General features: G+C 53.0%; 3 protein-coding genes across 3 annotated transcripts; 1 reads left to right on the top strand and 2 right to left on the bottom strand.

The window, feature by feature from the left end:
* Nucleotides 1-1034: 1034 nt before the first annotated feature.
* Nucleotides 1035-2755, bottom strand: GPR135 (G protein-coupled receptor 135). The gene has a single exon (XM_056493143.1). The coding sequence runs from the start codon at nucleotides 2747-2749 to the stop codon at nucleotides 1487-1489; it is 1263 nt and encodes a 420-aa protein (XP_056349118.1). The 5' UTR covers nucleotides 2750-2755; the 3' UTR covers nucleotides 1035-1486.
* A 1534-nt stretch (nucleotides 2756-4289) lies between these two features.
* On the bottom strand, nucleotides 4290-7486 carry L3HYPDH (trans-L-3-hydroxyproline dehydratase). The gene is made up of 5 exons (XM_056493141.1): nucleotides 6914-7486; nucleotides 6494-6663; nucleotides 6093-6215; nucleotides 5072-5209; nucleotides 4290-4776 (listed from the first exon to the last, which is right to left on the bottom strand). The coding sequence occupies exons 1-5, from the start codon at nucleotides 7461-7463 to the stop codon at nucleotides 4651-4653; spliced, it is 1107 nt and encodes a 368-aa protein (XP_056349116.1). The 5' UTR covers nucleotides 7464-7486; the 3' UTR covers nucleotides 4290-4650.
* Nucleotides 7487-7803: 317 nt separating this feature from the next.
* On the top strand, nucleotides 7804-12254 carry JKAMP (JNK1/MAPK8 associated membrane protein). Its single transcript, XM_056493142.1, has 6 exons — nucleotides 7804-7975; nucleotides 8507-8661; nucleotides 9340-9546; nucleotides 10188-10369; nucleotides 11025-11101; nucleotides 11397-12254. The coding sequence occupies exons 2-6, from the start codon at nucleotides 8600-8602 to the stop codon at nucleotides 11613-11615; spliced, it is 747 nt and encodes a 248-aa protein (XP_056349117.1). The 5' UTR covers nucleotides 7804-7975; nucleotides 8507-8599; the 3' UTR covers nucleotides 11616-12254.
* Nucleotides 12255-12513: the final 259 nt, after the last annotated feature.

Here is a 12513-nt window from a genome sequence, read left to right as displayed (position 1 = left end):
TAGCTGCAGGGCAAATTAGCAGTGCTGAGTAGTCAAGGGCCAGATCTTTTCCTCATGAGCTTCAGGAGCATCAGAGAAGAAAGCTACAGTAATGCTTACAGCATGGAAACCAGCTGCATTAAAATTTCACAAACAATGAGGTCTCTCTACTGTCATTCATCTGGCAATTTTTTACAGGAGTTCCCTTCCCAAGGCTGGCCTGAGAATGATGCCAGGCTGAGACACTTTCATTTCCTGCATAAAAGACAATTTATTTCTTGTCTCACAAAATAATGATACTGTGTTCACCTGCATCACAAACAGCTGAAAAATCTGGTAAAAATGAAACACTGGAGTTTTAAAGCTTGTACAAGCAAAAATACTGTCTCACACTTAACTCTGACAAGGACAAACAAAGGCCAAATCTTAATTTCTGATTCAAAATACTAATTTAAGGCTTTGGGCCCTTGAAGAAAAAGATTACACTGATAAATTCATCATTTGAATTTATACTGTGCAGTCCCACTTCCAAGGTGTTATTTTCCTTTTTTTTTTTTTTTTTTTCAATAGCAAACAGCTGGTTTTGAAACATTGTATTCCAATGGATTTCTGCCATCAATACAATATCTGTTCTGTGCATATACACATTTTCACGTGCTGCAGAGCACACAAGAAACATGTGCTATTGCTTTACCTCTCCTTTCAGACATTTTTCTCACACAGCTCCTCTAATTATGGTAAAACCCTTGGAGATGTGAGACACTTGGATGAGCTCAAAAGAAAACACACATCTTGTGCACACCACAGTTTACACCCACACACTTTTCAGTCTGTCTGAGGAACTCATGTTTCTCATATTCATTGTATTTTAAGTTGACTTTACCTGCAAAAAAAGAGAAAAGGCTGCTGAAATTCCAACACCTGAGGTACTACCTTCCTTTCCTTCCCTCCCAGTATCACATATCATCCCTTTCATAATTTCTTTTTATGCCTCAGAGTTTAAATTAAAAAATAAATAAATAAATATATAAATAGATCACTTCTTCAGCCTGTCCTGCAGTCTGTGACTTTATGACTATTGGCACTTCCACACAGAACGGGATAAAAGCAACATTTTCCTGCCATGAAGCGGTTTTCACAGTGTGGTGTTTTCAGAGTGGCTTCCAGCTGCCAGTGCTCAGCTTTCAATCGCTTTTTGGGCACTTAGCAAGCAGCTCTCACAGTCATTCAGTCACTTTGGGATGCTTTGGTGTGTCGGAGCTTCACAGTGGCACATTCTGCAGCTCTGGAGCCAACGCTGTCCTGTTCTGGCAGCCGAGCTCTTGCTTGGCCGGGCTCAAAAGAGGCATTTCCCTCCCTGTGCAGCTCCTGCTGCTCGGACATCGGGTCACCAAACCAGAGCTCACAGAGTGGAGAAACACAGTCCCGTGCTGGTAATCCGGCTGCAAGGGGCTCCAAGCACCAGGGCTTTCTGCAGGGAGGTCCAGCCGCCTCATGCCCCATCCCCTCACAGGCTGGTGTCGATGGCGCCCGCTTTGGCCTTCAGGGCCTCGGAGGCGGTGTCGGGCTGCCCGTCGCGGCAGAAGAGCACAGCGGGAGTCTTGCAGGCCCACATGGCGAGCTCAGCGCCGCTGGCCGGGCTGGAGGAGGACAGGCCGCTGCCCGGGCCGGCGCTCTGCCGGTTGATGTAGCGCTCCCGCACCCGCTCGGCGCGGCCGCGGGGCTCGGGCTGCCGGCCCGGCACCGACAGGTAGGCCACCACGTTGTTCCGAGTCCTGTAGCCGCCCTCCCGGCTGCGCCGCAGCAGCACCGAGATGTTGGGGTTACGGGCGGCGTAGATGAGCGGGTTGATGGCGCCGTTGGCCCAGGCCATCCCGCTGGCCACGGCGTCCATGGTGGGCGAGAAGGGCAAGCGGCCGGCGGCGGCCGCCAGCCCCAGGACGCAGTAGGGCCCCCAGCAGCAGATGATGGAGACGATCATGATGAGCACCGTGGTGGCCGTGCGCATCTCCCCGTAGGCCCGCAGCAGGTGCCCGTAGGTGGTCAGCGGCCGCACGCGGCTCTCGGCCAGCCGCACCGCCCGGCAGATGTTGAAGTGGCAGAAGCACATGACGGCGAAGGGCAGCAGGTAGCACAGCACGATGAGGGCGGCGCCGTAGGGCGGCCCGAGCCGCGAGGAGCCCCAGGGCAGCACGTAGACGCAGCGGTAGGCGCCGGGCCGGGGCTCGCCGTGCCCCTCGCCCGCCAGCCCGTACCAGGGCCCGGCCAGCGCCAGCGCCGCCAGCCAGACCGCGGCCAGCAGCTGCGCGGCGCGGCGCCGGCCCATCTTGTGCCGCGGCTGGCGCACGATGGCACAGTAGCGGTCGAAGGACAGCAGGGCCATGGTGAGCGTGGCGGCGATGCCCAGCCCGGCGTGCAGGGCGGCGCTGGCCAGGCACAGGCGCTGCCCGAAGAGCCAAGCGCCGGGCGGGCGGCTGAGCAGGCTGAGGAAGGCCAGCGGCAGGCACAGCAGGGCGCCCAGCAGCTCCGACAGCGACAGCGACAGCACGAAGGCGTTGGTGACCGTGCGGAGCTGCCGGTGCCGGGCGATCACCAGCACCACCGCCCCGTTGCCCAGCGCCGAGAGGGCGAAGATGAGCAGCAGCGCGGCCGCTTGCGAGGCCAGCGCCGCCGCCGACCAGCCCGTCCCCGTCCCCGCCGCCGCCGCCCCGCCGCTCTCGTTGCCGCCGCCGCGGGAGAGGTTGCCCGGCACGGCCGCCGCCGGCTCCATGCGCAGCCTCACGGCCCGGCCCCGCCGCGGCTGCACAGGCCCCGCCGCTCCCGGCTCCCCCGGCTCCCCCGGCCGCTGACGTCGCTCGGCCGCCGTTGCCCGGGGAACCGGCCCGGCCCGGCCCGGCGGGACCCGCGGGCGGCGGAGCGGAGCCGCTGCGGACCGGCAGTGGGGCTGGGGGACCGCACCCCCCACACCGGCATCGTCCCCATGCTGGAGACGGCGGTGGGTCCGCACAGATGTGCTCCCCCATCAGCCCCTCTCCCCGCACAGCCCATCACGAAGGAACAGCTACCCCCAGACACTCGGGTGGAGGGATCCACCGCCCCGGCTCACCGGGCTCCGGCTTGATCTGCAGCTGCAGGATTGGGGGATCAGGCCAGGCACCCCCACATGGGAACCAGGACCCTTTATCCCCACTCTCATCCATGCTATAGCTGCCTGCCCCTACTTGAAAATTTTCTTAGGGATGGAGGGTAGAGAATAGGTAATGAAGGAAGCATCCCAATTAGTGCCTGAAGAACCTCCAAACATCCTGTGCTGGGCTTCATGATTTGCTGTCCCAGCTCTTTCTCAGGAGCCAGGCTGAGGGGCTGATCAGAAGAGGGATGCCCAGAAGATGAAAACACATGGAAGAGTGTGCTCCTGCTAGCACAGAGGATGTTGCTTCTAGTTCTCCTGGACCAGAGGCTTTACAAGGGGTTACAGGAAAGCTGGGAGCAAGAGCCCCAGACACCATCCTAAAAAACCTCTATTAGCACCATAGCAGTTGCATGAATCGGGGGATTTTTGTTTCCTCCTGCTACAAAGTTTTTTTCATGCTGACAGAAAAAAATCCTCCCAGGCTTTTCTGTGCCAGCCTTATCTAAGTAACCAGTCTGACTTTCTCCCTTCTGCTGCAAGAGCTTCTGTGAGATGATCCATTCTCATTTTCATGCCTCATTTTAATAAGTGCCAGTTCCTCCCATGAGTGTCTTCATTTAACAAGCACCATTTTGTCCAGAGACATAGTGGAAGTGACAGGCCACCAGAGGTCTGAATCTCTGCTCCTGCCACTGCAAATGCTTGGGTTTTCCCTGGAGGCACTCCAGCAAAGCAAGCATTGACTGCACTCTGCTGCACAAACTGCCCCTGGATTGGGACAAAATCAGTAAATAATTAGCAGTCAAAGGTCGTAATGGCTCAGCCCTTCAAACACAGCTGCTCCTGTTGAAAGTTAACCACAGGGTATTTGCAGCCAGTGGTCCAAGATAAGCAAGAGAGGAAGGCTTAGGGAAGCAGCACAGCATGGACACTCAGCAGGAACATAGGAAATTCTGATGAAATACCTGAATCCATCCCCAGGATGCAGGAGAGCCCTGGTGGGGTGAAATGAGTGAGGAAGGGATTGTCTGGACAGGCTAAGCAGGGAAAGTGGGACATGAGACAGAGCAGCACAGCTGGCTGAGCAGGAGACAAGAGTTTGCAGTTCAAACCCAGAGTCATGACACTCAGCAGAATCCTGCAAATGAGCTATGGGAGTGAAAACAAGGAAAATGGCAGTTTTCAGAGTTTTCAGTTTTAATAGAAATCTAACTTTGAAATTCATAATTTGCAGACATAGAGAAGGCACATAAATTTGAAGGCAGCTCTCCAACATCAGCTCTGTTTTCTGTGAATTATTGGGAAGAAAAAGAAGAAAAATACTACAGCTTCTCAGAGCAGCTTGTATGTGTTAATCACAGTGCTCCCAATATGCTAATCACAAGAGGGCAACAGGCCTGTTATCCTGAAATGTGACAAATGCTGTCACACCACCCAAGGCTGCTCCTGTTGCAACATCTGGAGAAGCAAAACAGAAATTCATGGGCAGGAGAAGCACAGCAACATCAGTGAGACTTTGCCACCACCCATGGCTCGGGTCACTTGAAGAAGAAGCCGTGTTTCAGTGGGTCCTCCTCTTCCACAGTGAAGGTGGCTGTGCCAGTGTAAAAGGCTTCTCCTGACACTTCCACAATGACGGCGTTGTAGCTCCCAAACTTGGTTTCCTGCAGAGGGATTAGGATGAGGATAGAGGCAACAGGAACCCCTCCACTCTCCCAACCCCACAGAACTCCAGTGCTGCCTGACATTTATGCAGACACCCTTCCCCGAGCTCTCTCACACATCCCAAAGCATGCAGCAGCCATGCTACACAAGGTCCTAAAAATCCTTGAAGTGCCCGCAGGCTCCTCCCTCCTTCCTACACCTTCCCCAGGCACAGAAAGGCTTTTCTGCTTCCCCACTGAGCAGAGCAGCCCTTGAGACAGGGGCAAAGTCCAGCATCCAGCACAAGCCACTTGCCTTCAGTGCCTTCCCAGTGAAGAAGGAGCCCGTGGTGCTGCTGCGGAAGGTTCTGGCCTGGCCCAGCTGGATGAGTCCCTTATGGAACTGCAGGGCAATGCGAGCTGTCACCCCCGAACCTGTGGGACTTCGGTCAACCTGCAGCAGAGAGATGAATCTAGAGCAGCTTGAGACTTTGGGGTTTAACACAAAATGAGATGGCTCTCCTCAGTTCTCTCTGCCACCTTTATATTGCCCTTGGGGGAAACCCCTCCACCCCAGGGTTTTGTAGAGGATACAGATATATCACAACTGAGAAGGAAAAAAGAAGCAGGTTTGGGGTACTTCTGGACTGTGATTGGCTTTAGCACAATTAGGGATGAATGATGTAACAAACACTGAGGCTATTTAGGAACACTTGAAATCTTTCCAGAATCATCTCAAAAGGACTGAGAGGGGCTGAGACCACCTGCCCCATTCTCACACTTCAAGGCCAGACTGGTTCTCTTCATGCTCAGGGGGCTTCTGGCCAACCTGATTTTTAAAATCTCCAAAAACACAGTGTTGACCAGCTTCTGAGGTGACCTGTCGCACTGCTCCACACTCTTCACTGCTGGGAAGCCCAAGCAAAGCTTCCCCTGCCATTTATATGATACCTTATGCACTGCAGACAGGAATAGAATTTTAACACCCCATTTCTCTCCTGTTGTTCATCCCCAGAGGATGTTCCCTAGATTAGGAGTTTAGAGACATGTACTATGTTCGGATCCTGTCTCAGCCCCTGAACTCCTGGAAAATTCCAATCAACAGGTTTTGAGTATGAACCTTTTTAAAATGCCATCATCTAAGGTGTGCAAAAGTATTTCTGCTATTAGGGGCAAAACCAGAATGTGTGCATTGACACTGCTATCCAAGGACACAACAGCAGCACAAGCAATCACTGTCCAAACCAAGAATCAGAACAGTCTCTCTTCTTTGCAGTGTAAGGGACAAAAGTACAATTGTGGTGCCTCTTGTGCCTGAGAAGAGCCTGTTTTTGTACCTGTTCATCTGCAAACACACAGATGTTGGTGGTGGGCTCCTCGCTAAAGGCATCTTTCCCATCTGTCAGTATGGTGCCATAGAGGAAAGCCAGGTCTTCACTCTCAGGGTGATGAAGCTTGAACTGGGAACAGCACAGAGAGGGTCACAAACACACACACCAGCAGAATGTGTGCAGTGCAGCTTCTGTGAGAGACCAGAGGAAGGGGACAAGGACACACTGCTGCATTTCCACCTCTGCTTCGCAGGTAACAGAGAGAAGCAGGAAGGCTCCTTCTCCTGTCCCTTTAAGGACTCTGAAATTCAACATGGGCCCGGGAGAATGGGACTCTCCTACCACCCTGAGCATCTCAGTCTGGTGATGCAGGGAACATGCTGGGATGCCACAGTGCTCATCCATACCTGTTTCTTCACCGCCTCTGTCACTGCACTCGCTGCACTGACAAGGTCTCTGATCTTTGAAGAGCACACATCAAGGCCCAGCTGCTCGGCACTGAGGAAGGCATAAAAAGTGCCACCATAGCCGACGTCAACCACCACCTTCCCATAGCCAGGAACATCAATGGCCAAGTCTGAGCAGAGAAAGGGAGGAAGGTGAGGAGGCAAAACTGTGCTGAGCCATGGGCTTGCACAGAGTTAAGGAACCCAGCTGTATGCGAGGGCAGTGGACGGGGATAACTTGAGTACTCCTATGGCACCTTACAGCATCCCTGATGACCTCTGAAGAACAGCAGAACTAGGGACATAACTACCAAGGGACGTAACTACCAGACCTCCCTCAGCCAGGCCACCACCCACCCCTCAAAACCCACTGTTCCCCACCAGTGGCGGCAGCGAAGGCGGGCACGCTGTGGAAGCGCACGGGGTTGCCGCTGCGGCGGCCGTCCCAGGGCACGAAGGCGGTGACGGGCCCGCAGGGGCAGCGCAGGCGGACGGCGGTCTCGGGCCGGGTGGGCGCCGGCACCAGCCCGTAGTCGAGGGCGAAGCGGCCGAGGCCCATGACGGCGTGGCCGCACATGGCGCTGTAGCCGGAGCAGTGCAGGAACAGGGCGGCCAGGTGCGCGCCCTCCGCGGCCGCCGCGCCGCGCACCACCACGGCGCCGTACATGGCGGCGTGCCCGCGCGGCTCGTGCATCAGCGCCCGCCGCACGTGGTCCTGCCCGGCCGCCACCTCCCGCCGCAGCGACAGCAGCGACAGCCCCGCCGCCGCCGCCCGCTCCGCCGCCTCCAGCCGCGGCACGATGCGCAGCGGCTCGCCGCCCGTGTGCATCTCCACCGTCTGCAGCAGCACGCCCGAGGGCGAGTGCGGCGGCAGCGCCCGTCCCGCTCCGCCACCGTCACCGCCGCTGTCACCGCGGCCCTGCTCCGCCATCGCGCCCGCACCGCCCCACAGGAGACCACGCCCACAAAGCAGAGACCACGCCCCACCCGGGCCCTCCCAGCATGAGGCCACGCCCACACGACGCACACCAAACCTCAGCAACCACGCCCACAGCTGTAACCACGCCCCGCCCTCAGGCCCCGCCCCTCGCGCGTTCCCGCGGCCGCATTCCCGGGCGGAGCCGCCCCGCGGCGGAAGCGGAAGCGGCGCGGCGGAAGGAGCGCGCGGCGGTTGCTGGGTTACCGCGATGTTCCGCGCCGGTAGCGCGGGCCGGGATGGGGCAGCGGGACGGGGCTGGGAATGGGAGGGAGCGGGGTGTGGATGGGGTTAAGGGTGTTGTCAGCGGCCGGAGCGGGCCGGGACTGGCGTTCGGTGCCTCTCCCGGTAACGCGGCCCGCGCTCTCCCCGCAGCTGTGGAGATCCAGCCCGCCTGCCTCGGGCTGTACTGCGGCAGGACCGTGCTGTCGGTGAACGGCTCCCTGGAGACGTACGGGGACTGCGGGGTGAGTGCGGGGCTCGGCGCGGTGCGGTACAGCTCCCTGAGCTCCCCGAAGGAGCTGCTGCAGGCTCGGTGCTGAACCCGGGCTGAGGAGGGGCTGGGAAAGCTGGAGCGGAACGCCATGGTGTGGAGAGCTGCGCTGAAATAAGTCACTCTGCATGCCAGTTTTGTTGGAGTGCTGAGGAAAAGCTTGATCCAGGAAGGGTGGGATGAAAGGGAAGCAAGGAATGGGAACAGTGGTTGTGAGCAGCCTGGTGAGGGAGCTGAGGTGAAAGGGAGCGGTGTGACAGCAGGAGAGGAAAATGGAGGCTTGCATGAAGGCTTTTAATCATGCTTCACCCTTGTTTGTATTAAAAAAGAAGAGCAAGAGAGAGCAGGTGCAAGCCGAGAAATTACTGGGGTTATTGTTTTGTCTCTTAAAAAAATCTGCTCTGTTTCTTCATCTGTTGATGACAATCTTCAAGCTGTTTTTCCATTAACTGGAGTGATTTGCTGTTGGTAGTGGGGTTCTAAATGCAGCCTCTGCTTTCTGTAGGTGTGTCCTAGAGGCCAAAGAACCGATGACAACAAAATCTGCCGGGAATGTACGGGATCTCCAGACCGCTATGACTGGCTGTACCTCGGCTTCATGGCCATGTTGCCCCTGGTTTTACACTGGTTCTTCATTGAGTGGTATTCTGGAAAGAAGAGGTTTGTGTACCCTTTCTCTAGATGAGTTGTTTAAAATTGGAAATCATTTGTCCATGAGTGATCAATCTGAGATACTGAACTGAACTGTCCAACAGTTCTTAGAATCCGAGACTGGTTTTATTGAGAGGGAACCTTAAAGATCATCCAGTTCCAATTCTCTCTCATGGGTGAGGACACTTTCCAGTAGAACAGGTTGCTCAGAGCCCCAGGTTTAAATCCACAGCTGCATGTGGCCATTAGGTGTTAGACTGGAGTTTTTTAAGAATTGATGGCTCTGGAGTGTGCTGAACTGTCCCTGTCCATGGCAGGGAGTTGGAACTGGATAGTCTTTAAAGTCCATGCTAACCTGAATCATTCTGTGAGCATTGAAAAGATAGGGGACTGGGAATGTTTAATATATGAATATTACCATCTTGCAGCTTTGGAAACTCTGCTCATATCACATGCAGCAATATCACCCCTTCTGAGATGTGTGGTGCGTCATGCTCACGTCTCTTCTTTTACACCCTAAATCACCTGAGATTGCCAAAGAGTTTCCACAGTCAGCAGGTTTTAACTCTGCTGAGCTAAGGGAAGGCTGTGCCCTGCCCAGCCCGCTGGGTGTTGGGGTTTGCCAGGAGTGGCAGTGGCAGAGGCAGTGACAGAGGCAGTGACACTGACATGCGTGCTGTCCCGCAGCTCCAGCGCGCTGCTGCAGCACCTGACGGCGCTGCTGGAGTGCAGCACGGCGGCCCTGGTGACGCTGCTGCTCAGCGACCCCGTGGGCTCCCTGCACATCCGCTCCTGCAGGGTGAAGAAGCTCTCAGACTGGTACACCATGCTCTACAACCCCAGCCCCGACTACATCACCACAGTGCACTGCACCCACGAGGCCGTCTACCCCCTGTGAGTGTGAAGGGTTCGTGCTCCTGCCTGCCCCTGCCCTTTGTACAGCTGGGTGTCTGTCCCTGCCCCCTCACAGCTGCCAAAAGTCTTCAGCTAGAGCTGGATCAGTGACAGTCAATCCCCGGAGTTTTTTGTGCATTGAGCTGTTTTACACAGATTTAGCAACACTTAATGACTTTCTGAGTAATCAAACAAAGTGGCATAGCCCAGGCTGTCACACAATCAGTTTGGTTGGAAAAGACCTCTGGGATTATTGAGTCCAACCTATGCCCAACACCACCATGGCACTAAGTGCCAATTGCAGTCTTTCCATAAACATCTCTAGGGATGGTGACTCCATCACCTCCCTGGTCAGCCCATTCCAGTGTCTGATCACCCTTTCTGTGAAAAAATTCCTCCTGATGTCCAACCTGAACCTCCCCATTGTGCAGCTTGAGACTATGTCCTCTCATCCTGCCACTAGGTAGCTTAAAACTTTTTTTCTTGGCTGTTTCTCCTAAGGGAAAGTGAACCCATCATTCTGTGTTTACACCTTTTCCCTATAAAATCTAGAGTTCACTGACTAACCCTAAATTCCTTGGTTATGACCTAAATCTCCATGAGAAAACTGCACATTTTAAGGAACTATTTTTTTTTTCCAGGTACACCATTGTGTTTATCTATTATGCTTTCTGTCTCGTGCTGATGATGCTGCTTCGGCCTCTCCTGGTTAAGAAGATTGCCTGTGGTTTGGGAAGGTCTGACCGATTTAAAAGCATTTATGCAGCACTCTACTTCTTCCCCATCCTCACTGTGCTGCAGGCCGTGGGAGGAGGCCTCCTCTGTGAGTTCTCTTCTAAAAACACTCCTGAACACACCTGTAAATGCACACTAAGAAAGGACTTCAGAGAGAGAAGGAAGGGACACTTTTTGCTTTGGGAATAAGGATATTGTTTAGGGTTATTTTGAGGGGTTTCACCTGAAAAGATTGTTTGTTAGGAGCTCTGTCCTCACCAGGTACCTGACCAACACTGTTTTGCCTCAGCCAGTGCTGCTAGAGACTGTCCCTTTCCCAAAAAAGGAGTGGAGGGGGTGTGAGAGGAAAGTACTTCTGAGGGAGCTAGATCCACTTTTTGCTAAGGCAGAGTTTGTGTGTTTTCAGAGATGGATTTCAGTGTAAATTCAGGGAGATTTGGCTATTTTTAGTTTTGCTTCCAGCATTCTTGTCACATTTGGAGAGGTGCCACAAAATCCCCACTCAGCTTGACTACTTTTCTCATTATGTGCCTTTTTCAATTCCTGGTGTAAGTGTTGAGTTACTCCACTGAGAGATAGCAGAAAACCTCAGAGGGAACAGCTGAAGGCTTGTGCTTGGCTGACCCCTTACTGCTGAGGCAGCTAGAGTAGCTCAGTTTGCTTCACACCTGTGGAAAAACTCTCTGTTGAAGGATAAGCTCTGCCATGTTTTGCCTGCTAACATGTTGCATGTTTCCCTTTAGATTATGCCTTCCCATACATCATCCTGGTGCTCTCTTTGGTTACACTGGCTGTGTACATGTCTGCTTCTGAAGTGGAGGTGGGTAAACACATTTCCAGAGTAAAAAAGTTGAATGAGCAGAGACCACTTTGTCACTTGCCTTTTCTCAGTGGTGTATTTTACATTTAAGCCTCTTCCTTTATCCCTTCTCCTTTTGGCTGGAGGAATCTCATGTGAGAATTCCCTCTGATGTTGCACTGAAAAACTGGGTGCTGGAAGGGTTCAAACCCAGGAGGCTTCACATGGTTTTTGTGCTCTGCTTGTCACAACTCTTAAATTTCAGGTGCTGGGTAACAGGCTGAATGCTAACAGGATATTGTGTTTATTTTGCAAGTTTTTCAAGGATCTGCTCGTGAGGAAGAAAAGGCTCGTTGTCCTCTTCAGCCACTGGTTACTTCATGCCTATGGAATCATCTCCATTTCCAAACTGGATAAGCTTGAGCAGGACCTGCCTTTGCTTGCCTTGGTGCCTGCCCCTGCCCTCTTCTACTTGATGACAGCAAAGTACACAGAGCCCTCACGCATCCTCTCTGAAGGGGGGAATGGACATTGAAAGGAGCCTGTGCCAACACCTCTGTCCCACTGATCTGGAGAAAGCAATTTTAGTGCTTGTCATGCTTTGGACACTTCTGTTTTCAAAAAGAAGTTGTTTATGTGCCAGCCTTCTGGTGAAACACCTCTGGGTGAGACTGTATAATATTAAAAAGCTGCACTTTGTATTCTTCCTGAGTATCTGGTATAGATCAAAAGCAATGTCTTTTTATCTGTTTATCACTGTGAATCTGTATAAAAAGCTTGTGATACATCCTAGTACAATGGTTGGTTTGTGTATTGTTCATTTCCTAACACAATATTTGAATAAAACAATAGAGCCTGGTTTTCAATAGACTTTAATTAAAAAAAAGTAGAGCTTGAATATACCAGAGAACTTGATTTTCTCATCACATGCTCTATCTTCTATCCCCCACCAGTGGAAACAGACTGTCTTCTTCCTTCCATCAAAAGATAAAACATGTGCATGATTCCTCATGATGTTTGAGTCTGCTAGAGAAGAAATGCACTGTAAAAGAAGAAATGCAAAATTCTGTAAAATTCTTTATAAGGTCGAGTTTATGCTCTTGTGTGCTTCATATATGGAGACCTTCTTGGAGAGCATTAAATGGATCAGATTAAAGATTTTCTTTTCTTGGGAGCTGAGTTAGTATTGATGCTGTAGAGGGTCTAGAGGAAGATGCAGAGCAGTGCTTAAGGGCCAAAACCAGAACCAAGAGTAAGAAGAATCTCTCAATTAAACCCTTTCCACTGTATGGATAAGTGGCTGTAACAGTCCATATTTGTATGTGTCTGACAATGCTTTTTTCATTCACCTGCAAACACTGCTAAGGACAGAGTCTGCCAGCAGCTCAGCTTTGAAAGGTGTCATCTCAGCCAGGCTGCCTCGAGCTGCCACT

This window comes from Oenanthe melanoleuca, chromosome 5, assembly GCF_029582105.1.
Source record: "Oenanthe melanoleuca isolate GR-GAL-2019-014 chromosome 5, OMel1.0, whole genome shotgun sequence".
NCBI lineage: Eukaryota > Metazoa > Chordata > Aves > Passeriformes > Muscicapidae > Oenanthe > Oenanthe melanoleuca.
The sequence above is the reverse complement of the archived record's forward strand: the minus strand, read 5'-3'. Positions and strand labels throughout refer to the sequence as shown.